The sequence below is a fragment of the Acanthopagrus latus genome, chromosome 7, assembly GCF_904848185.1.
Source record: "Acanthopagrus latus isolate v.2019 chromosome 7, fAcaLat1.1, whole genome shotgun sequence".
Lineage (NCBI taxonomy): Eukaryota > Metazoa > Chordata > Actinopteri > Spariformes > Sparidae > Acanthopagrus > Acanthopagrus latus.
This window is the reverse complement of record NC_051045.1, coordinates 13,805,958-13,828,523: the sequence shown is the minus strand read 5'-3', so window position 1 is coordinate 13,828,523 and position 22,566 is coordinate 13,805,958. Positions and strand designations below refer to the sequence as shown.

Genomic DNA, 22,566 nt, shown 5'->3' with positions numbered 1-22,566 from the left:
CTACTCACCCGCATGCCAGCGGGAAAGTCTGGTGACGTTTAGTAGTGTACAAAACATTTCTGGAGCTTCACAAACAGCGTTGCGGCATTCTCTTAAACAACTGAAGCGGATGGAGACTTTTAAAATGTAAAAAAAAAAAAACTAAACAAAACATGAACTGGCTCCATACAGCTCATCTGGCCTAATCCAGGTCTCTGGAAGCCCTGAGATCCTAAAAAAAAGACATTGTTGTCAACCTTTTTTTAAGCTGAAATGTACACTGTAGCTGCGGAGCTAAAACGGTGGTGTTTTTCATCGCCATTAGGGAGAGTAGATAATGACTGAGTGTTCATTCCTGACTGATCTTTTAATAAAAACGTTACCAACACATTCTACCTTTTAATTAAAGGATCGCAGCTCCTGTGATTTGGATGTTGCACTTGGCAATTTTGATATTTTTCTGAATTGTTCAGCCCTCTTGCAACATCTGATTTCTCTTTTATTTTATAGAGGAACGAAGAGGGGCCAAAATGTGCAATCTGCAGCCTTATGTAATCTCCTCAGCAGGGCCCAGCAAGGTCAGACAACTCCACATGCTGATTGCAGGCTAATCAGGCTACCTACCATTCACCCAATCAATGCTTGATGGACACACACACACACGCGCGCGCACACACACACACACACACACACACACACACACACACACACACACACACACACACACTCGAATAGAATAAACCAGGGGCCCACTTCAGCTAATGCTGGACATCTGTGACTTTATGTTATCATTTTAAGCCATGCAGCAGAGGGGGACGTCTGTGATGTGAGCTGTGAGGAGAAAGGGAACCTGCTCATGATGGATGGAAGCTGTTTCCCACGTTGAGAGAGGAAGGTGGAACTATGGACGCGCGCACTTTCTGGAACCACACAGACGCGCCCCATGACAGCCACGCGGACGTGGTCTTCCTCATATTCAACTGCACAGTCTTGACCTTGGCGCTGGTCCTGGGTCTGCCCGGGAACCTGTGGGTCTGCTGGGTTGTTTTCAGGATCAAGAGCCTGCGCACCTGCAACAACGCGCTGCTGGTCAGCCTGGCCGCCAGCGACCTGCTCAAGTGCTCCGTGGACACGCCGCTGCTGCTCTTCTCCTTCCTGAGGTACGGGCGGGACAGCGAGGTGTCGGTGCCCGTGTGCACCCTGCAGCAGTTCACCTACGCCCTGTGCAGCTGCGTCCAGCTGCTCACGCTGGTCAGCATCAGCGTGGAGCGCTTCCAGGCCATCGCGTTCCCCTTCCAGACCGAGGGCAGGAAGGCGAGGGTCCGCGTCTGGATCCTGTCCATCTGGGCGTGCGGCCTCGTCCTGGCAGCGATCTCCCTGGTTCTGTCTGAGAAGGCGCTTTTTTACATGCTCTGCCGTCCGCACACGAGGTGGCAGCACGACGACGAGCGGCTCCACTACTGGGATCCGTTTGGGCCCTACGTGCTGGTGCCGGTGTGGGGCCTCTCCCTCACCGTCATCGTCGTCCACTACGCGCGGATATTCAAAGTCGTCAGGCAGCAGAGAAAGAAAGTGTTCAACCGGGGAGTCCAGCTGCAGCCCAGGGTGTCGGAGCACGTCTGGGGCCTGCTGAGCGTCCCCGCCTCAGCACCACGGACAGCTCCGCTCAGGCCTCTGCCCTCCGTGGGCTCCGGCAGCCCGCTGCCTCCCCGCCGGACGGTGCTCCTGGTGGCCGAGGCCGGAGCCCCCTGTGCGGGCTCGTCCACAGCGGGCTCCCCGGGGAGACCACCGGAGATCGTGGGGGCAGTTTGTCTCCTGACGCCTGGAGCTCGGGAGCGGGGGAAGAAGCAGATGGAGGGGAGAGTGGCCCAGCGGTTTGGGTACATCATCGTCGCGTTCACGCTGTTCTGGGTGCCCATGGTGGTTCTGCTGATCGTGAACGTCACCTCATGGCAGGACACGGACACAGTGAGTGGAGCTCTGCGTCACCAGGCTGTTACTGGGACCACTCAGATACAGTGACTGGGTAGTTATCAGTCAATTATTTTACTTCACCTTTGTTACTTTAGTACATTTAAGGTCAGATATACTTTTTACTCAGCTACTGTATGGGTGTTCTGTTTACAACACTGATACTGAGTAATCAGTGAGTTGACACAAGAACCAGCTTCTCTGTGGTACCTGCTAGTGTACTTACTAACTTTTAAATTACTAATTAATTAATCATTAGTTAATCTTTTTGTCCACCTTCAAGTAATGGACACAGGTGATAAATGACAGTTAATCATGAAAAACTGAAGGAAATTGTCAGTATAATGGTTCACAGATATTAATGACCTAATCATTGACTAACTCATCATTAACTACTGTATAGTCCTCTAATTACAGTTGTTAAAGGATTACCTTTTAGTGATTCATTGGTTGTTATCATCATTCCACACTTGCTCCTTAGTAAATAGCCTGCTGACATTGTTGTGTATTTTATTGTTGAACCTTGTACAATGTTAATGAAGACCAATGTGATTTTAGAGATTGATGAAACCTGCACCGATTATTAGAAAACATCCAACATTTCCAAATAATTCAGTCTAATAAAACCACAGCCCCGTAACAGTAAATACATAATAACACAGGAAGTGAACTTGTTGAGTGGGGTTTCTTAGCACCACTATTTATATTATTCTGGTCATAGTATTGTCAGAAGTCGATGTATCAATCACCAATAGTTTTATAACAAATAAAGTGATGTTTAAAAACCTAAGCACAATAGCTCTTTGCTTAAAGGATAAGTTCACACAAAACTGAAAATGTAATCTACTCACCCGGGTGCATTCACAAAAAAAAGCCTTGGTTGCATTTTGGCGAGAGTTTCGCTTTAATAGAATCCTGCAACGCTAATTTGCCGTGATGCTCCAGAAATGTTTTGTGGACTTTCCATCAGCACGGGGGGCAAGTAGATAATGACTGAATCTTCATTTTTTGGGTGAACTCGTCCTTTAACTCAACTCTGTTTGGGTTTTTGGACTGTATCTTGGATTTATCATGAACTGGGGCCCCCTTAGAGCACACTGTAGCTGTCCTGCAGTATCATTTTTGAGAAGGAATCCCCCCCATCAGTGTGCTATCCCATCGTCTCTCCTGTTTGTTTCTCCACAGCTGCTGATGGAGCTGGAGACATCAGCGATGGTGCTGACCTGTGTGCAGGCTGCAGTGGATCCCCTCATCTATACTTTAGTCACCAGACAGTTTCGCTCTGAACTCAGCAAGATCCTGTCCTCCATCCCGGGATGTCCCCTAATACTGAGGGCCTGACGGTCCAACGTGTGGGCTTGACTATCTTGTGAATTAACAACACCATCGAAGCTAAATGTGCACACGCAGAGTGATTTAGACACCAGTGAAGAAGAGAGCCCGGAGAGTTTTGTATTTGTGGCAGATATAGATGTTTTATCAGGCGTTTCACAGTTGGGACACAAGACAAGGTCATAAATAATATCCAACACCTGACAAGATACGCACAGCAGTAGTCTCAACAATGACAGGTGGCATAGGAGGGCAAAAGCAAAGAGCGAGAGGAAAACCGACCGAGCCCAGAAAAAAGACGATCAAAGAAGAGTACATAACAGAGAAAGAGAGAGACAAACACAATCACAGACCTCTGCTTTTGTTGTTTGTAAAACGGAGAGAAAAAGAGAATGCAATCCTTTGACACTTTGAGCCGGAAATATGCTTGCAGAATAATTCAAAGTGTGTCATTTGAAAAGTGCGGCTGACACAAAACAACCTGTCTCGCAAAACAGGGAAGCGGTAAATAAAATCACGTTTTAATCACTGCCCTAGCAACGTAATAACATAGGGAACCTCACATCTGCCGTGATGACCTGGGTCATACCCTTGTTGTAGCTTCCAATAGGATCTAAATGTCTGACATGATGCTGTGAATACGAAGTCAATGTCTTCAACCCCACTTTTTAAAATTACGCTGGAAAAAAGCTCTACTTGTCTGTGCTTGTCTTCTTTTTTTTTTTTTTTTTTTCCTCCTGCTTGCACAGTTTGTCTATACACTAATACTGGATCTAGGCAGCTGTTGCCACTAGGTACAGTACTAAGTTACCAGCAACAGTTCTAGGAATATCAGACTTATCATGTTTTTGATATTTTTTGGCACTCTCTGCTAACCTCAGAATCAGAGAGAACTAAAGCTCACCAGAGGAGTCTACAAGGGACCGTAGGTTCTTGTGTTGTGATGCACTGATATGGTGCCAATTATGCTATACACTTTGGTTGATATGATCATGATATGTGTGTGTTTGTTTTTTTTTTGTAAGTCGTAGTACAAATGCATGTGTAAAACTGATCTAAATCTTCAGATATCTCCGTCTCCATCTTAAGGTTATTTAGTATTTTTCTATAAAGACCATGATACATTTCGCTGCTAGTTTGTTTTCAAACACAATCTACTTCTACAGAAAAAATCAGCTACATATGGGCAGACGTGATATAAGACCAATTCCGGTATTGCTTTTGAAATATGCTCTTGGCTGATATGGACAGTATGCTGATATATCGGAGTATCTCTAGCCCTGTCTGTGTGCTCTTGATCGACATCGGAAGTGGGTGCTCAGTCCTTTCTGACTGAAGCTGCTCTGCCTCCGCTTCGGTGTAAAACCACGGCGGCTGGTCTCATCCGTCCAAAAGACAGACCCCATCTGTCCGCGTAGCAGTTGGATTCAGAAGGACATTCAAGATGAAAAACGGCCAGAAGAGAGGCTTCGGTAAGGAGGTTTCGCAGAGCTAAAAAGGTCACTGTCCATAGTTACAAAGGTTAACGTTGACATGATTTCATGATAAGTCATACTAAAAGGTACAATGTCGGGGCTGCGAGTTGAGAGAACAGACAGAACAGTGTGCGTATGTGTGTGTGTGTGTGTGTGTGTGTGTGTGTGGGGGGGGGGTTCTTTTTTTTTTTTGGGTGACAGAGATCTGTGGATGCATCGTCCAAGTGTCCTCAGTGTCTCTGCGGTCACCGTTACGACAGACTTCCCTGCTTTTAAGTTCTCCAGAAGGTAAAGTAAAATAAAAATCCTTTTGAAACACCGAGGAGGACAAAAAGTACGAACACCGAGTTTCCTAACCACATAGAGTACACATACTCAACAACTTTGAAAAAATGCCCGCTGAGTCTGGGGAAGAAGAAAAACGTTGACAGCTAGAAAGACTACTGAAAGCATACTGTTGTTCACACAGGAGGAAGGGATACAACAGGACAACAACGAGAGAGAGAGAGAGAGAGAGAGAGAGAGAGAGAGAGAGAGAGAGAGAGAGAGAGAGAGAGAGAGAGAGAGAGAGAGAGAGAGACAGACAGCGGGGGAGAGAGAGAGAGAGAGAGAGAGAGAGAGAGAGAGAGAGAGAGAGACAGACTGAGGGGGAGAGAGAGAGAGAGAGAGAGAGAGAGAGAGAGAGAGAGAGAGACAGACCGAGGGGGAGAGAGAGAGAGAGAGAGAGAGAGAGAGAGAGAACGAGAAGACAGCTTCACTGGTTTCTGCCAAACGATGGTGAAATATTACAAAATATTCTATTAACAATATTCACAAAGAACCGGGGCTCAGGACAGATTTGTGTCAGAAATTCTCAGCCAAACGCCTTGTGCTTTTAATTGTGGTGGTTTGAATTCAACAATGTACTTTTTTTTTTTTGTTTTGTTTTTTTTGGTTTCTTTGTCAGAGAATTGAGTCGTTTGAGGTGTGTTCAGGCGGCAACAGCCAAAAGAAAAGAAGGAGGAGGGCGAGGGAGGGAGAGAAGGATTCGGAAAACCATAAAAAAAGCAAAGAAATACGTCTTTTTACTCTTCCGAAAAACAGGCACATATTGTGTAAAAAGGCTTGCAGCTGAGAATTTCGGACAGAAACGTGTGCGGTGAACCCTTCAGAGTGGCAGCTAATCAAATATACCATATACTGAGCCATAGAGACTTCCAGAAGAATTGAAACACAAGTTTTCAACCGACTGAGACGAACACGTTCCCACACACACACACGCACACAGACATACACACACAGGCACATACCTCCTATCCAAAAACACCACAACTCCTCTATCTAGCAAAAAAGTCACATACATTCATCCACAAATATGAAACTCACTGGTAACGCCGTCGACAGACACACCGACCATATTTCGTTTTTTTTATCACTCGAGCGGAATATCGTTGGACCTGAAAAGCAACGGTGGCGTATTTATCTGTGTCAACAGGTGAGAGGACCGAAATAACACAAAACAAAAGGGAAGGGGTTAAATCGGTGGAAAAAAAAAAGTTTCTTTCCCTTTGTGTTTCCTTCCTATTCCCTTTTATCTCCTGCGAAAAAAGAGTCAAACTGAAGTGGAAATCATAAAAAGGTGCTTTGTGCACAGTGACACATGACTCTGGGAACTCATCTAAAAACTCCCTACACGTAATTCCTCACTCTTTCACCCACACACACTCTCGCTCGCTGGCACACACGCATACCAAACCACTAACATGAATATACTGTATCTAAAAGCCATCCTCCGTCTGTAAAGGGAGTCCATGTCGTTACAGTACATGACCAGCAGAGGGCAGGCTTCACCATGACCAGACCAGTACTCTTGAACGCCTCCTCCTCCGTCGGTCCTCACCAGTCCTCCTCCGTCCTCCTCTGTCCCTCAGTCTGTCTCGATGAGTCTTTTATCTGTCTTTCTGTGTGACGCGCCTGCACTCTAGTCTTCACAGTGCGGACACCTTCACAACGTTCTGGTGGGTGGGGCCCGCGGGCAGATGAGCGTCGCCCTCTGGGGTCGTCACTGGCGGCGTGGGAATGCTGATGATTGCTGTGGTGATCTGGCTGCTCTGGCAGTTCAGGGGTGCTGGCTCATCTACACGCATGTTCAGACTGGAGCGGCTATGAGAAAAAAAAAAAAAAGAAGAAGAAGAAGAAATTTAAGGATTAGAAGAGTTTGTCTTGTAGAAAAACATTTGGAAGGACAGGTTACTTCATGTCCCAGACCAGTTCTGGTTGAGGAGAAGCGAATGATTTTGTCTGACAACTGCTGTTCAAGGTCAAGGTTGCTTTTGTCGTTTCCCAAAGGAGAAACGTGCCCCTAACAAACCCTCAAACTGAACAAACAACCCTGAAATACACCTTTATCATGAATGTTGTTGTTTTATGGAGCTTCGGGAAAATCGATGTTACTGTCAAAGTGTTGGCTGTAGCATCACACCCACTGACAATCGACACCTAACTCTGATTTAACTCAGCTCTACACAGCGGCTTATGACACTGCAGTTTGTTGTTTTTGGTTAGAAACTGAATAGTGCCAAATTCAACAAGAAAAAGGTGAGTGCCAAGTAAGCTAAACACCCCCAAGTATCTGAGTTGGTGGACTGACCCGGAGCTGAAAGGTCAGAGCATTTTCAATTCAACCTCTGCATGAAAACAACTCTGCTTGGAAGCTCATGTCATTCCGTCTTCTCTGGGCATAAGCAGCCAGTGGTTTGAAATAGAACTGCAATTATTCATTGTTGATTGTTCGATGATTTAATCAATCAATATAGTTAATAGGCAACAAAAAAAACAACAACAACAAAAAAACACAATGGGCAACTATTTTGAAAAACCACTGTGTCAACATCCAGCAGATGTATCTTCTCAACTGTTACTGAATGTCAAATCAAGGCAATTTAATGTAGCAACATTATGTAGAAATTGGCATTTGGTAGCATTTGGTGCCCCCCACTGGGTTAGGGTGGGCAGAGTGGCCGAGACAGAGAAACCATTCATCTTATTACAAGACACTGTACCAACAAAATGATGCTGAAAGAAAGTTAAATCATGTTTCTTTTAAGGGACGATATGAAAGAATTTTAGCTGAAACAATGTCAGTGTCATCAGAATGTGAAGAAATGGCAGTCTTGACATTATCATGTCTGTAGCATGCTAACCAGCTAGCCTCAGCCTGGTCAAAAAAAAAAAAAAAAGCTTCACAGCTAACTAAGCTAACTTACTAATGGCAGCCAGAGTTAGCAGTTACCTTGTTGATCTGCAGCCCCTTAGTTGTTATGAGTATGAATTTGTCAGTTCCAATTCTTCCATGTTGCACCTCTCATACAAGTGTCGGAGCTGTGGGAAATCAGCTGTGTCTCTTTGTTTTTTTTGAAATACTATAGATGAAACTACTTATCAGTTAATTGCAAAACATATTTGCAGAATCAGTCATTGTAAAAAAAAAAGACTTTGCAAGAGGGACCTGATACTGGTAGTGTTGTGGGGACATTCTGTCAGTAAATTAGCACCTCGTTGTCAGCTGCCATTAGTTATATGATGGCTAATTAGGCTAATGTTACAATCTTTGTGTATCATTACTGGGGCCAACGGCTCCAACAGTCTGGTTAGAAGTAACTGGCTAAGATTTTGCACTACCAGCACGGATGAAAGCCACAGCCACGAGCAAAAAACATAATTTACCAAAAGAAAGTAAAGTTGATGAGTGGACGAGTGGACACACGTGACGGAGCGATAACATCATAGCACACGAGCTGAAGGATATTAGAGTTTTTCTTTACCGTTGATTTTGGATATCCTGAGCTCACCTGGTGCTGAGGGGCTGGATGTGGATGGTGCTGAGCTCCTGCAAGCCTTGTTGGTGTGCGTGCGTGTGTGTCAAAGGCTGCATGTGTGCTGGGGCACTGGCATTAGGTAAAGGGGTGTGGTGCTTCTTGCTTCGGCGGGTGCAGCACGTGCCCGTCACGCCGTCTTGGCTGGAGAGGGAGGGGCTTCGAGACGGGTAACTCTGCAGCCCCGCCTCCAGGTAGCTCTGCTGGTAGTACTGCTCGTCCACGAACTCGTGGTTCTACAAAGGCGAAGAGAACGAGACCGGCAGAGAGGGAGTCTTATAAAAAAGATGCGACACGTTGAAACGTTTATATTGATGACAGTTTGATGCAGCCTGTCAGTTTCTGCTTCATAGGCTCAATAACCTGCAACTCCGGTTTTCTATTTTATGCTGTGCAATGCCGTGCTCCGGTTAGGTTCAGGCACTAGGCTGTTTTTCCTAAAAAAAATAATTGGTGTTGGTGCCACAAATACACCAACAAAATGTTAAAACACTGTGGTCCCCCTGTCAAAGATATCCAGAGGTTTCATACTCACGAATGTTAAAAAGCAGTCAAAAAACCCACTGTACCTTACCTGCCACAGCACCAAAAAGCAGTCTGACAAAGTTAACAGCTAGCTGGCGAGCATAAAGATTAAGATACACACATTTACCCCTCAGGAGTTCGTGGAGATAAAAACAGAGAATTAATACCGCTCACTCTGCTGCATGTGTAAGCAGGACGCTGTTTACTCACATTTTCCTCCACGTCAATTTTAAAGCTAATAATATGCCGGCGCTGTGTTTACGGCTCGTTTCAAAAGCCCTTAGGTGTCCAAAAATCAGTTATTTCAGGTTTCACTTTACATTAATGCGGTTCATTCTTTCACAAATGCACAAGGTCAAGGATGAGAGCTCGGGGTGCGTGCAGCGGGGCGTGCCGGATTCTCTCATTCGCCCGGCTGAAACAGACAGCGCGTCTGGATCATATAGAGGCAGTATCAGGAGGGAAATGCGATGTAGCGGACATCACGCCACAGCGGGCTTCACAAGCAGACACAAATGCTGCAGATCTAAACACATTATGTCTGTCCGTCAATCTGTCTGTCGTTTACCCCTGCAGCTAGAGAGAGATGTATGGATGACTGCACAGATTAGGATTTATACTGATGCTAAAATTCACAGTTTAAATTCTGCACAACAAAAACAAAAACGAATTGTAAATTGTTTCGATTGATCGTTAAGCGAGACATTAGTGCCATGTGATTAACGTCAAACGTGTGCATGTGTGTGCACTCACAGTGGTTTTCTCCAGACAGTGCAGCAGGTGGTGGTGCTGGCTCTCTAACAGCGACGTAGACTTGCTTAACCGCTGCTCCTCCTCAGTTGAACTCTGTGAAAAAAACACACAGACGCACACAGTGAGTGCTATGCCACATTTTCTTCCGGGAAGACACTGATCAGATGTGGGAGATGCGCGGCCGGCTGCTGTCTCAGTACCTGATCTGAAAGGTTCATCTTGTATGGAAGTTGCTTCAGTTGGAGAAGGAGACAAAAGGAGAACAGACAGGCAGAGTTTTACTAGTGTTCACAGGTCAGCGCCGACAACAGACACCCATCAGGACCGCAGTCGTGCCCGTCAGTCAGAGGGAACATTGCTATTCTGACCCTGAGAGGCAGTTCTGTTAACATCAGTGGAGCCGGTGCATTGATCTGTGCCGGAAGGGAGACTTCTAGCACACCTCAGTCCTAATGGATATACAGTATATACGATTCCTATAAGAAAAAATTCCATCGTGACATTTTGCCTCCATCTCTGTTATTGCGAAGGCTGGCTACAGGCAACTCCTTAATGACTTGTTTTCCATATTCCTTATTTTTTATGCTGTGGCCTGTTTGTGTTTATTCCTGTGTGCGTATCTGTGCGTGAAACGAGTGGGCGCTGTTTTTTTAGAGTCTGTGGTGGTTTGGACGTGAGGCTCGTTTTCTGGGCAGTGGTGAGGTGAGTCAGAATAAATGTGCACAGTTGGAGAGCCTTGTGGATCCTATTAAATTATATTATATCATATATTATATTTTTGCATGTATGTGTTTGTCGTGTTTAATGAGTCAGGAAACACTGTGCAGAAAGATCATATTCCAACATTCACCATTATAAATAAAGATTTCAATATTGTGAAATCTGCCAACTCTGTTTCTCAGGTAATATTTAAAACAGATTTCCTATTAATTAATTCTAACTGAACAGTTAAAGAACCCATATAAGTCCTTACAAGATGCTTATAAACATTAATAAGACCATACAATTATAGTGTAATAAACATGTTTGGTGATACATTTTAAGACATTTATAAGCAGGGTTGGGAGGGTGACTCTGTAAGTGTAACTCTGTGCATCTCTCCCTTCTAAGATGACTCAGTACATATCTAGATACAACGGCAACAATATGATTAAAATACTGTTTATCATAGTACGATTTGGTAAGATCCAGCATTCGTTTTCTGTTATGAATTAAAATCTGACAATTCTATGAAGTGGCACTGCCTACCTCCACATAGATATTTCATCAAAGACCAGAGATTTCTATATATTTTTTTCTCACTCGTGTACCTTTCATCTTAATCTGCTTATACCTCAGTGTAAGAAAAAAAAAACACACCTGTTGTCTCATCCTGGATTTGAGGAACAACTACCCTGTTGTCTGGATATCCATGTACCATCTGCTTCCCAGTTATATTATGTATTAATGTTAAGGTTGTTATCATTAAGATTGTTATCAATTAGTACTGATGACAAACTCAAAAGTTGGATTAGCTTATCAATGCACACTGAATAGCAACTGTCAGTAGACAGTAAACAGTGTGCAGTATGGTTCAATTCACTACATACTTTCAGTAGACAATGACAGTTAATGGTGTGCAGTACCACCAGCAGTCACAGAACACAGCTAATGATAGTACTACATTAAAAAGCAGACAGGTCGCAGGCAATAAAACTGGGCTATCGATGCCGTGAGTACTTTAGACCTTGTTGAGCTGAGGCTAAGTTGTGCCGTCTCACCAGCTAAGCGATTTGTTGTGCTACCACCGTACTGAAACGCTGCTCTACAGATCTTACAGGCAGTTTTGCCTTTTGTCCAACTTTCTTTATATCGTTGAATTATTAAACCCCTACTCACTTCATAATCCCGTGATACGTGTTCCATTACTCCATCACTAACAGCAAGACAAACAAAGTCATCTTACTGAATATGTCACATTTCATTAGGCATTTAGTGACAGTTAAATGTTAGTAACCACCCCAAAAAGGATCTATTAAACCCTGACAAAGCATGGTTGTCACATTAGATCTGGTAGCAGGCAAAAATGCACAGCCAACCACTAATAAATGCATAATACAATATAGACTAATAGCACTAATTATGGCACGAGCAGGGGGAATGGATTACTGATACTCTATAACAGCTATTACTGTTATAACATAGAGCTATCTAACACTTATCTTAATAGATTTGAAAACAAATGGAGGACAGAGGATGTCGTCCATTGTACAGATTGTTAAGCCCACTGAGGTAATGTCAATATGATTTTAGGTTATACAAATATAATGAATTTATGAATGAAAGCAATTGATTTAAAGAGGGCTTTAATATGAAGCATTGCCCACAGAATACTTCATTACTCTTATTATACTATTATTATTCTTATTCTTCTTATTCTTATTCTTCTTCTTCTTCTTCTTATTACTACTACTACTACTACTACTACTATTAATATACTATTATATACTATTATTACTCTTACTATAAGAGCCCTTGAAAAAGAGGTTTTAAATCTCAGTGGGACTTTCCTGGTTGAATAAAGGTTAAATTCAAATAAATATTGGACATAATAGCTTCTGCTTGGGAGTTGCCTGGGAAGATGTCTGTTCAGTGCGTTGCAGAATACCATCATTGTTCTTGTCAGAAGTAACGCAGTGCCTCACATATACAGACTTTCAATGGGTTGCATCAGTCCCTCCCAGCAGAAACTAGAGTTGAGCTGTGTTTATAAAAAACAAAGCCAAAAATACTGCCCTGATCCTGCATGCTCCACAGCACCGCCGAAAGGCAAGTAAAATGCCATGTTCGGAAGATTTGTAGTAGCAATTTTCTGTTTGTTAAGCGGGTGGCTGGTGCTGTAAGCAGAGGCTTCTTTGCTGAGAGGGAACATTCCTGCTCCGGTGACTCGGGTTGTCTTAGCCAGGATCCGCTCACCTGTGCTCATGCGGCGTATCTGTACCTAACGCGGCAGTAAAACACAGGTGTTTAGGCTGAGTTATTTCTGTCTCCCTCTATACATGCCACTGAAAGCCCATATCAGCAGTCTGCCTGGAGGCGGCTATGGCTCACCACCCAGGTGGCCACCATACTGTAGAGGCTGGAAACAGCTTGATCTGCTGAGCGACAAAGCACGCTGTCGCTCTGCATGGTGCACTGCATGTTGTTAGTAAACAGCTGATTTAGAAATTAAACATGAATTGGACAATGATTAACATTTTTCAGAGCGTGCATTTGTCTCATGTCTCATGATACTGTTGAACTGACACAAACAATGATAAAAACAGAATGTCTGTTTTATAATCTTATCTATGAATGGACATATTATATTTCTGTTGCAGTCCTTTTTTTAGGCTGTAGCTGCACACTATGGAAAAAATGAAAAAAATCTCTCGATGCGATTTTCATGATGAACACTTTGTTATGCCGCTCACCATATTTTTGAGCAGCACACTGAAAAGGTGCATGCACTGCCCTCCAGTGTTCCCTCATATGAAATGAACAATATAACACTACATAACCTATAAGAGTGGCAGTGAAGCAGTGTGCAGTCTACAGTGACTTAAATCTTGAATAAAGTTCTATAAACAATAAATAAATGCATCTTTTCTCTGATTATGATACATAAAACAAAGAAAATGTGTGTCTCGTATATAACTTATGCAAACTTTATAACTTAGTTTCCCCTAACACTGTTATGTTAAGAAATACTCTGAAATATTGAACAACATTCAATAACGCAACTTAATAATCCAGTATGTACCGCACAGGCAAGCTTCAGACGTGACCCTTTACTTGCAAGCAAGATAAATTGAAACATAACCCGATATATTAAAACTACATACATAACCACATATCCAGAAAAACTACAATGCAGCCTTGCAGTATTGTGTCCCTTAAGGCAATATCAATATGAATTCCATGCATTATTCAGCTTGAGTTTAAGCACTGGTGCTGTTCAGATTCTGTCCTCAACAATTGATATTGAAGAGAGAGAGAAAGAGAGAGAGAGAGAGAGAGAGAGAGAGAGAGAGAGAGAGAGAGAGAGAGAGAGCTATAGAGAGACATAAAGAGAGAGTGGCCGAGGGAGGAAGAAGCACTTGTTTTTGTTTTGTGCTGTGTCAGCCCCGGGCCACCATAGTGCTTGTGAACCGCAACATTTTGGTGAGGCAGGGAACATCCTTGAGTTGTGTTTACATTTCCTGCTGCATCGCCTGAAGCCTGTTCCTCAGCTGGGCAGCTGGGCTCAGAGATGCTCGCATCAGAAGTGCCGCTTATCGAATGAGATCACAGCTAGCTGCTCCGATGGGAGGCCGGGTGCATTCTAAGAACTGATAATTAAGGGAGAGACGGGGTCTGCATCCAATGACTTCACTACTGAGATCCTCAGAAGTGTTTTTTCCAAGAAGACGTAGAGGTCAGGCTCGTCATATGTCATATGTGATTGGGTGGTAATGAGAGAAAAATGATGATGAGATGTAGGTGAAGCATCGTCTGTGGCTCGGAGGTTGGTCTTACCGTGAATTCCAGAGCTTCGTTGAACAGGCCGTTGCGCTTGCTGTGGAGGAAGGCGTTGGAGCTTCCTGTCTTGGATATTCGTATCCTGGCCAGGCGGGCTTTCTGCAAAGAGCAAGAGACCATACAGCAGAAGACACCTGTTAGTTATTGCTTTTACAACATCGTACGTCAGAATGACTGGGTATCATCCTGACACATCCCGCCGATTTTGAGCTACATCTCAATACTTTAGTTGAGATCTTATAGATCAAATCAAACACGTGCTGCTAAAGCATTCACTCTGATCTCCTGTGATGAATTTGCTCTGATCTCCTGCGATACTTATGCATGATTTATGCTGACTACACGGTAACACATTCCTTGAGAAGACGAAAATCAGTTAGGGAGGCAGCTCGGAGCAGAGCAGGTAAATCCCTCTATGAATTAAGCAGCTAAGTGTCGTTCTGTATTTAAATCGCTGAATTCAATTTATTTGGGCTGTTGCTGTGCTGCCACGTCCGCGGTTTTGTTTTGCAAAATAAATCAAGGAAGTGTCCGGGCACATAATGCTCTACATCGTTAGTGTCGGCTTAAATGCATCTTTATTCATCAGACCCGTACAGCACAGTCGCTCGGCCCGCTCTCTTTCTTCCCCCCTCTTTCTCTCACGCTGTCAGACCTCTCCTGTGAGGCAGAGAAGAACAAGAGTAAGAGGAGGAGTACGAGGAGGAACAGATCCACTATGGCACTTGGAGTGAAGTCTTTATACATCAGCGGCTCTGACACAGTGGAAGGATTTTATTCCAACGTCCTGCTGTTTTGCTCAATTTGATATGCACTGTATCTGGTGAACGTGTGTGAAAAGAACACCTCCGAGTGTGCACCGGTTAAGTGAACACAGGCTGCGTAAAAAAGTAAAAAAAAAAAGTGGGTCTCAGTAATTCTCTCAGTTACTAGAACAACTGCCTTTACAGGATAGTGTAATCTGAGTCACTCACTTCTCAGAGGCCCGCCATTTTCCCGTCAAAGTCAAGAGCTGGGTGTCACGCTCCGTGCAGCTGCAAATTGTGTGTGTGTGTGTGTGTGTGTGTGTCTGTTGCTTCGCTTTCTGAATTCTAAAATACAATGACGGATTCATTGAAGGGAAATCGGTGGAAGGATAATGGGAGCTGTGTTAATGACGAGCACACAGAGAGCTCGTTTAGCAGGGGGCCCCATACACCGCTGGGGGGTTAATTGAGTGTGTGGATGTGTGTTTGTGTATCTCCGCGTGTGCCCGTGCACGCACGCCTCATCTACATGGTAGAATTTCCATACATATACATGTGAGCCCTTCAAAAGCATAGCAGCAGATATACCTCTCTCAGTAAGTGTATGGTAATGTATGGTAATTCCAGCTCATCCCCTCACTTGAGTTTCATTTAAAACATGGTAATGTTTGCTGACCCGAAGGTAGCTCCTGCTGTGATTTAGTAATCCAAAGAGAGGCAGGGGAGATAAACAGCGGTGAATGTCAACAGACACGTGCACAGAGACATATCTATACTGCAGAATCTATACGACAAACCCACGGCTCAATTCAAACAGTTCACCTTCTCCTGCTCTCTGCCATCTTTATCTTGAGGGATGAGAACCTGAGACCGACTTTAAAGGAGAGCCAAAAACAAAGCTCTCAATAAAATCTTTACATTAAGACCTCATTAACATTGATGAGAATAGAATAGGATAAACTTTATCATCCAGCTCAGGCAGGAAAATTGTACTTTGGTCTCACCCAGGAAAAGTATATTGCCAAGTCTGGTCAGATCCAGTGAAGCAGAAGAGAAATGAAGTGTGGCTCCAGACATTTGCCACCAAACCACAACTGTTTCACAGTGTTATAACAGTCAGTCAAAGAGTCATAATATGTCATCACATGTTAACTGACGCTGGAGGGTTAGGTAGAGCATCATAGTGTTCTAACCAAGCAGCTATATTTACGTTTTGGGGGTAAAAACTTGTGTATATTTGTATATAAATAAAGTTTGCCCCAAATGTCTGTTTTTCACCCTCAGTTTGTCTCTTTAACCCTCCTTTCCACTCTCCTTGACAACTTTTCCTCGCTCACTTTGTGCCCTCACACTCTGACACCTATGAACATTTGTGCTGGCGCAGCACTCCCACGGGCCTTTGGGATAACCCTTCTTTATGTTCTGGCATTGTGCTCAACCAATGGGACCGTCTCTCTGGGGTCACCACACGAACCGGAGCCTGTGATTATGGCATTGGTTGCCAGGCAGTGCAGGGGCAATGGGGGCGGATGTTGAGAACGGGCCCTGCGAGATTGAATCTACTTCTGCAGTTCTCTGATAGATTCCCGGGGCCTTCGGGAGCTTGGGCACTCATGTCTAAGGCCCATCTGTGCTTTCAGGCAGAGAGTCGCAGCACGACAGATTGAGCCTGAATTGCCGCTGAAGCATCATTGAGAGCGCACATGAGTGTAAGGACGGCGTTGACACGAGGCTGTCATTAACGCCTACGCACACAGAGGACGCTATGTGGAGAGTAACATGTCCCTTTACACTGAGGTCACATATGGTCACGTAGACACTACGTATCCACAGGCACAGAAAGAGTGAAACTTACAGTGTAACAAGATAAACTGTTCCTCGGTGGTGCAACAGTCTTTCCCCTCACATACAATGATCTCACATGCAATTCAAAAATAATGTGAAAATTGTCAAAAGGAGAAAATATCAGAGAACGCTTCTTTTCGTCTCATCAGCTGGAAGGGCGCGTCTGTTTGATTGACTGACGGCAGCTGGCAAGCCGAGCACTGGCCAAAATAAACCAACTCAGGCTGTAACTTACAAGCAATGGGCAGGCAGTGTGTTGTTAGAAGTGATAATGAAGAGTAAAGACCACTTAAGCATCTAAACAGACTCAGGTGATATTGCCAGATATGGTTACATGCTGTTTAACGTGCTGCAGCTGAGCAGGCAATTAGCTATTAAGTCTACAAACTGATGTTTGCAGTGCACTTTTCCCCAGTGAATATTTGTTTGGCTACTTTTACAACATGCTATGGTGCAGAACAAGATGTGTATTCATGTTTTTAGACTGCATTTTATGCTCACACTTTTATTTTGGGTGCCTACTATAAAATGTCTACATGCTCTAATATTCAAAGCCCAGTCTGCTGTGATTGGTCAGCTCTCACAGGCCTGAGCAGGACCCACAAACTGTGTTTCTAGATCAACTCTGCTGGTGTTCTCGCAACTGTTGCTACGTTAGGGGCGTGGGTGAGGATAGTGACTGTCGAGATGTGACAACACAACCTTACGGAGGTCCTGGCGGTTCATTTAAAGGTGCAGTTTGTGAATAGTGGCTGTGTGTTTATTTGAGGGTTGACCATTTTTTCACCCTTTCAACTTAGTTATTTAGCACATGGACCTTATTATGATCAAATCCATGAAAATCTCACTTTCTATAATATGGGACCTTTATGTTATATGATAAGGAAAATCAGAATGCTAATTTAGCGTCTTTGTTATGTAGCCAGCTGCTGTGATTTGAATGACTGGATTGAAATAAGTTCTCCATCAATGTAGAAAATAATGCAAAGGACACAGGATTTGTAACAGATGTACTTTCAAGCAAACAATTTGGAAATACAGTAGCTTTTAAAAATTCAAATATAGCACAAACACCTGCCAACCAATCAGATAAGTGATGCTCGATATCAACGGGTAAGATAGTCCAGATGTTTTCACAGACCCATGGGCCAACAAACTGATCCAAACACCTTTCTCCCTCTTTGTTACTCTCTTTCCTGCGGCAGAGCCACATTTTAGGCTCAATCACACTTTAGAGATTATAACTATAGGATGCAAGCCAGCACAAATGCTTCATTTAACACCATTTGCTGCCAGTGGAGGGATCATAACTGGCATATCCTCATTCAACTGATAAAAAAAAATACAAAACAAAAAAAAAAACTGCTACATATTCACTCAGCTCCCATGCCATACTCTGTTGAGCACCGCCAGGAAGTTTTCTTAGAAGTTAATTTTTTTAAAAATTGAAAGTTAAAGCTAAAAAATTCATGCCGGCTTGTGAGTTGCATCGTTGCCAAACTGCCTGTTAAGGATTTGGTTGAGTGAAAAGTGGAGCAATCGAGCTATGAGACCAGATTAGGTTCCGCCTCGGGTCTGCCTCGAAACCGTGTGAGTGAAAGAGGAAGACCATCTGATGAGAACACACACACACACACACACACACACACACACACACACAAATAGCCGTGAAAGAGTCTCATTTTCTTTTGCAGCTGCCACTCATCTAAAGAGTTGCTTTTATACATGCTGACATTCCTGCCAGAAGGAAATAAGTCAGTCTGAGGTACATTGCTTTATGATATCACACACACGTGTCCTCACACACAAACAAACACACACAGGCGTGTGCTCACATACAGACACGCACACACACAAAGATAAAGACAGAGAGTCAATGACTTTAAAAAGAAGAGGGCAAGAGAGTAAAGGAGGAGAGAAACTGGGGAAAACAGACTTTTCCAAAAATCCGTCTGGGAGCCAGTGAAGGCCAGCGGAAGTCAAGAATTGATTCAGTGGAAATCAAGTCCTCCGACACCTCTAGTCCACAGGAGTCTGCCTCTGTAGCAAAGACAGCTTAACCTCGGACTAACACCACTCAGAGACAAAATACCTTTACTAAGCCTGGATTACCTCCACTTTATATAGAAAAGCACAGCCCACCCTGCAAGATGCTGAGACGCTGAAGTTAAGGAAGTTGTTTTTTTTTTTGTTGTTTTTTTTTTTTTTAACAAAGGACATAATTCATAACAGAACCCTTGACCCCCCTCAGTGAAGTCCCCAGTCAACATATCTCCTTCTCTCTGTTTTCGCGCTGCCTTCTTGCAAAGTGCAGACGACTTTATTGATTGTCTAGAAGGGCAAAACACTCTCAGCCAGAAGTCATCTCCACCTTTTGACTTCAACCTTCTGAGGGAGGGCTAAAAACAATAGTGAGATGATTTAGAGCAAAGGGAGTGAGACTGAAAAGGGGAAGGAGAAAGAGACAGAGAGAGAGAGAGAGAGAGAGAGAGAGAGAGAGAGAGAGAGAGAGGGATTTGTTTTTGTTTTGGTTCTGCTGGTAAGCTCTGAGCCGATGTAATGCTCATAAACCGCAACAGACATTTTTATTTTTCCATTCACTAAGTTTGAGAAACAAAAACTGGCCGAGCTGGAGAAAGATTTCCAGTCAAAGTGAGAAAAAGACACGAAGGTAGACTAAAGATGGCAAATGAATCCCAACAGACGTTGGAACAATAATAGGAAACGAAATAATGAGAGAGACTGATGGATTTGCCTGTTCTACACCTGAGGCAAGTTTTCGTGATTTACCAATGAGCCATTTTGTCAAACATGGTCCCAGAACTGTTTATCTCTACATGGTACGTGCTGCATTTGTCTCAGTGGGTAGTTTAACAAGACTGGGGATTTGGCAATAAAGCAAAAGTGTTTGTGATTATGAAGTCAAGAAAGAAACTCAACAGAAGTTGACAATCAATAGTTGTGCTTAGATGATGATGGTGTTTGTTAAGTTCAGGAAAATGACTCAAAGACACATACTTTGTAAAATGTAAAGAAAAAAATGGCCTTCTGTAGAGCGCATACCTCTGCAAAGGCCCAACAGTCCCCTTCTGAACTGTTATACCAGCCACCTAAATATGCCTGATTTTTCTTGCAATGTCCAAAATCAAATGACCTGATCCACAAATCTGTCCCGTGGTCTTTGTGTAGTGCTGTCAGTGAGCCAAACAGACAAATCAGCCAGAGGTAAAATTGTGACAACAGGCAGATCACAGAGCTGACATTGGGATTTTTTGTGATCTCATGATAAATCCCTCCCTTTTTTTCTGTGAACGCCGGTCCGACGAGTTCTCCAAATCCCCATCAAAAGAACATAACCCTCTTAACTGCAGAAAAACTTCTCGTTAATCCTGAAAAGTAAAATGCTGCACAACTTAGAAGGCAGGTGGTCCACGACATTGTGATTGTCTAGCAGATAGAGAAGTTAGTATTATAGGTGATGTAACACTGTCAGATATTGAGATATGATGAAGGATGATCCATGGATAGCGACCTCCACAGAGACCCTGAGGCAGTTTTTCAGAGAATATTGAACAGGAATACTGCTAAAAGCCGCTTAGTTGTATAATTTGTGGTTCCAAGATATGCCAATACATTTTTTTTTTGTGGATTTTATGTCATAGTTTGTATTTGAATTTTTTCTCCCAGTGCAGAGGCAGCAAGTCACCGTGCAGGTCCAGACCACCTCTGAATTTAATGCATACCTACGAGAAAATCCCAAGTTTGAGAAAACTAGTAAAGGTGCATTGTCTTAAATCAGTCACGCAAGTTTAATGAAGAATGCATCTGTATATGGGCAAGGGGGGTTATTTGCATCTTTCCTTAACCAGGTGCCACCTGGGGACACACGAGGACACATTCTTTACAGCACCAGAGAACCAGACCCAGGAGAACTACACCGACCCAATTAGAAGTTAAGCTCATTTAAATTCCTGCCCCCTCTCTCTTTTAATCCTTTTTGTATAACTTGCCCTTTGTGATTCTCCATTTTAAATCCTGCCCTCTGTCAGGTGTACTATTCAGAATGTGTAATTGGACCTACCTGAGGATATTATTAGCTTTATGCAAATAAGCTCAGAGGACCGACTAACGAGTAACCCCCAGCAGATTGGACTCTCTGTTTCAGATCGCTTCACGGGATCAGGCGTGCAGGCGGCGAAGGGCTCAAATATTCAATTCATTGTAGAGCAACCGTCGCGACACCGCAGACTAAAGGGAGGGAGGACGGAGAAAGTGTGTCTCTGTGTCTCAGCTGTGTGCTCCTCCTGTGCCACACAGCAACTGGTGGCATCCTCATGTATCTTTCTTTTGTGCAGTGAGATGGATCAGGGGCTGTCTCTCTACCACCGCCCAGATGGACGGCTAATTGTAATGGGAGCCCAGAACAGCTAACAATTAGACCTGAATGAAGATGGATGTGAACTGGGGGCAGGAAGGGAGGGGAAGACGCATGTTAAGAGAGAAAAAAAAAAAAGTGGGGAGAGGAGACGTGGCTGGTAAATGCTGAGGGGATGCTGCGCTTCCTCTCCTCCTGTCTGGTCTCTCCACATTGTTTAAGTACTGTGAAAGGCAATCTTGGCTGACTATCCTGTTTTACTCTCAGTTAAACATCGCCTTATTCCCAGAAATGATCTGAGCAGGAATGGATTTTTCCGTGACATATAACCGTGTGCAGGTAATAAATGCTGAACAAATGACGTTTTGCGATGGTGAATGACCAGCGATACTTGCTAAATGGTTGGCTTAATGGCTGCGAAGGTCATCTGTCATTAAGGTTATGGAGCATTAAAGAACACTACATGCTACGTAGACTGTTGTAATGGGGTGCTGAAGGATAAGGCGTGCTTGAACAATTCATGGCTCGGTTGAGGCATTAAAGATCACAGTTGTCATTAGCAGAGAAAGGCCGGACCAAACCCTGGTAATGGCTCGATCACACACCCTGAGCACTGATCTTTTATAGTGCGCGAGGCTGCCAACCCAGAGTCAAAGAACATTAAATTAATGTGATGTAACATGGAATGAGCTGAACACATGTCAGCAACAGTTCTTTTAAAAAGGCAATAAAATACATCGCGGTCGTTACAAATTATACAACACGATTAAGTGTCTACAGTCATGCTGGCGGTTCTTTGAGGCTTCACTTTGGCACACAGGAGCTTGGAGCTAAATGCTAACGACAGCATATTACAGTAACAGTCTCCCAATGACAATGCTGATGTCTGTCAGGTGTGTCATTGATGTGTTAAGGAGAGAGTGGATACAGCGTTAGTAGCGGGGGGCCTTTCATTCCTATTAATGGTAAAATAGTAAATGGACATGGACAACGGTTCTCCAGTCTACTAACCACTCAACGCGCTTTACAACACTTGCCACATTCACCCATTTATACACACATTCATACACTGATGGCGGAGGCTGCCATCCAAGGTGCCAACTGCCCATCAGGAGCAATTTGGGGTTCAGTATCTTGCTCAAGGACACTTTGACATGCAGCTCAGCTCAGCC

General features: G+C 43.8%; 2 protein-coding genes across 5 annotated transcripts in view; one reads left to right on the top strand and one right to left on the bottom strand.

Annotated features, from left to right (window-relative positions):
* The first annotated feature begins 209 nt into the window (after positions 1 to 209).
* Positions 210 to 5,336, top strand: LOC119022136 (5-hydroxytryptamine receptor 1-like). 2 transcript variants are annotated; one of them, XM_037102718.1, is made up of 3 exons: positions 210 to 557; positions 778 to 1,947; positions 3,136 to 5,336. In XM_037102718.1, the coding sequence occupies exons 2-3, from the start codon at positions 883 to 885 to the stop codon at positions 3,289 to 3,291; spliced, it is 1,221 nt and encodes a 406-aa protein (XP_036958613.1). In that variant the 5' UTR covers positions 210 to 557; positions 778 to 882; the 3' UTR covers positions 3,292 to 5,336. The 2 variants fall into 2 exon arrangements, with proteins under 2 accessions (XP_036958613.1, XP_036958614.1); XM_037102719.1 differs by lacking the exon at positions 210 to 557 and having other exon boundaries at positions 728 to 2,005; positions 3,136 to 3,268.
* Positions 5,337 to 5,411: 75 nt separating this feature from the next.
* Positions 5,412 to 22,566, bottom strand: part of kcnd3 (potassium voltage-gated channel, Shal-related subfamily, member 3) — a 105,920-nt gene continuing 88,765 nt past the window's right edge. Inside the window, exons 4-8 of one of the 3 annotated variants that reach the window (XM_037105480.1) lie at positions 14,426 to 14,527; positions 10,090 to 10,122; positions 9,890 to 9,982; positions 8,588 to 8,847; positions 5,412 to 6,899 (exon numbers count right to left, since the gene is read on the bottom strand). In XM_037105480.1, the coding sequence (XP_036961375.1) occupies positions 6,725 to 6,899; positions 8,588 to 8,847; positions 9,890 to 9,982; positions 10,090 to 10,122; positions 14,426 to 14,527 (663 nt within the window). In that variant the 3' untranslated portion in view covers positions 5,412 to 6,724. Of the gene's footprint in view, positions 6,900 to 8,560; positions 8,848 to 9,889; positions 9,983 to 10,089; positions 10,123 to 14,425; positions 14,528 to 22,566 lie in introns of all 3 variants that reach the window. The other 2 variants (XM_037105482.1, XM_037105481.1) reach the window with 2 other exon arrangements.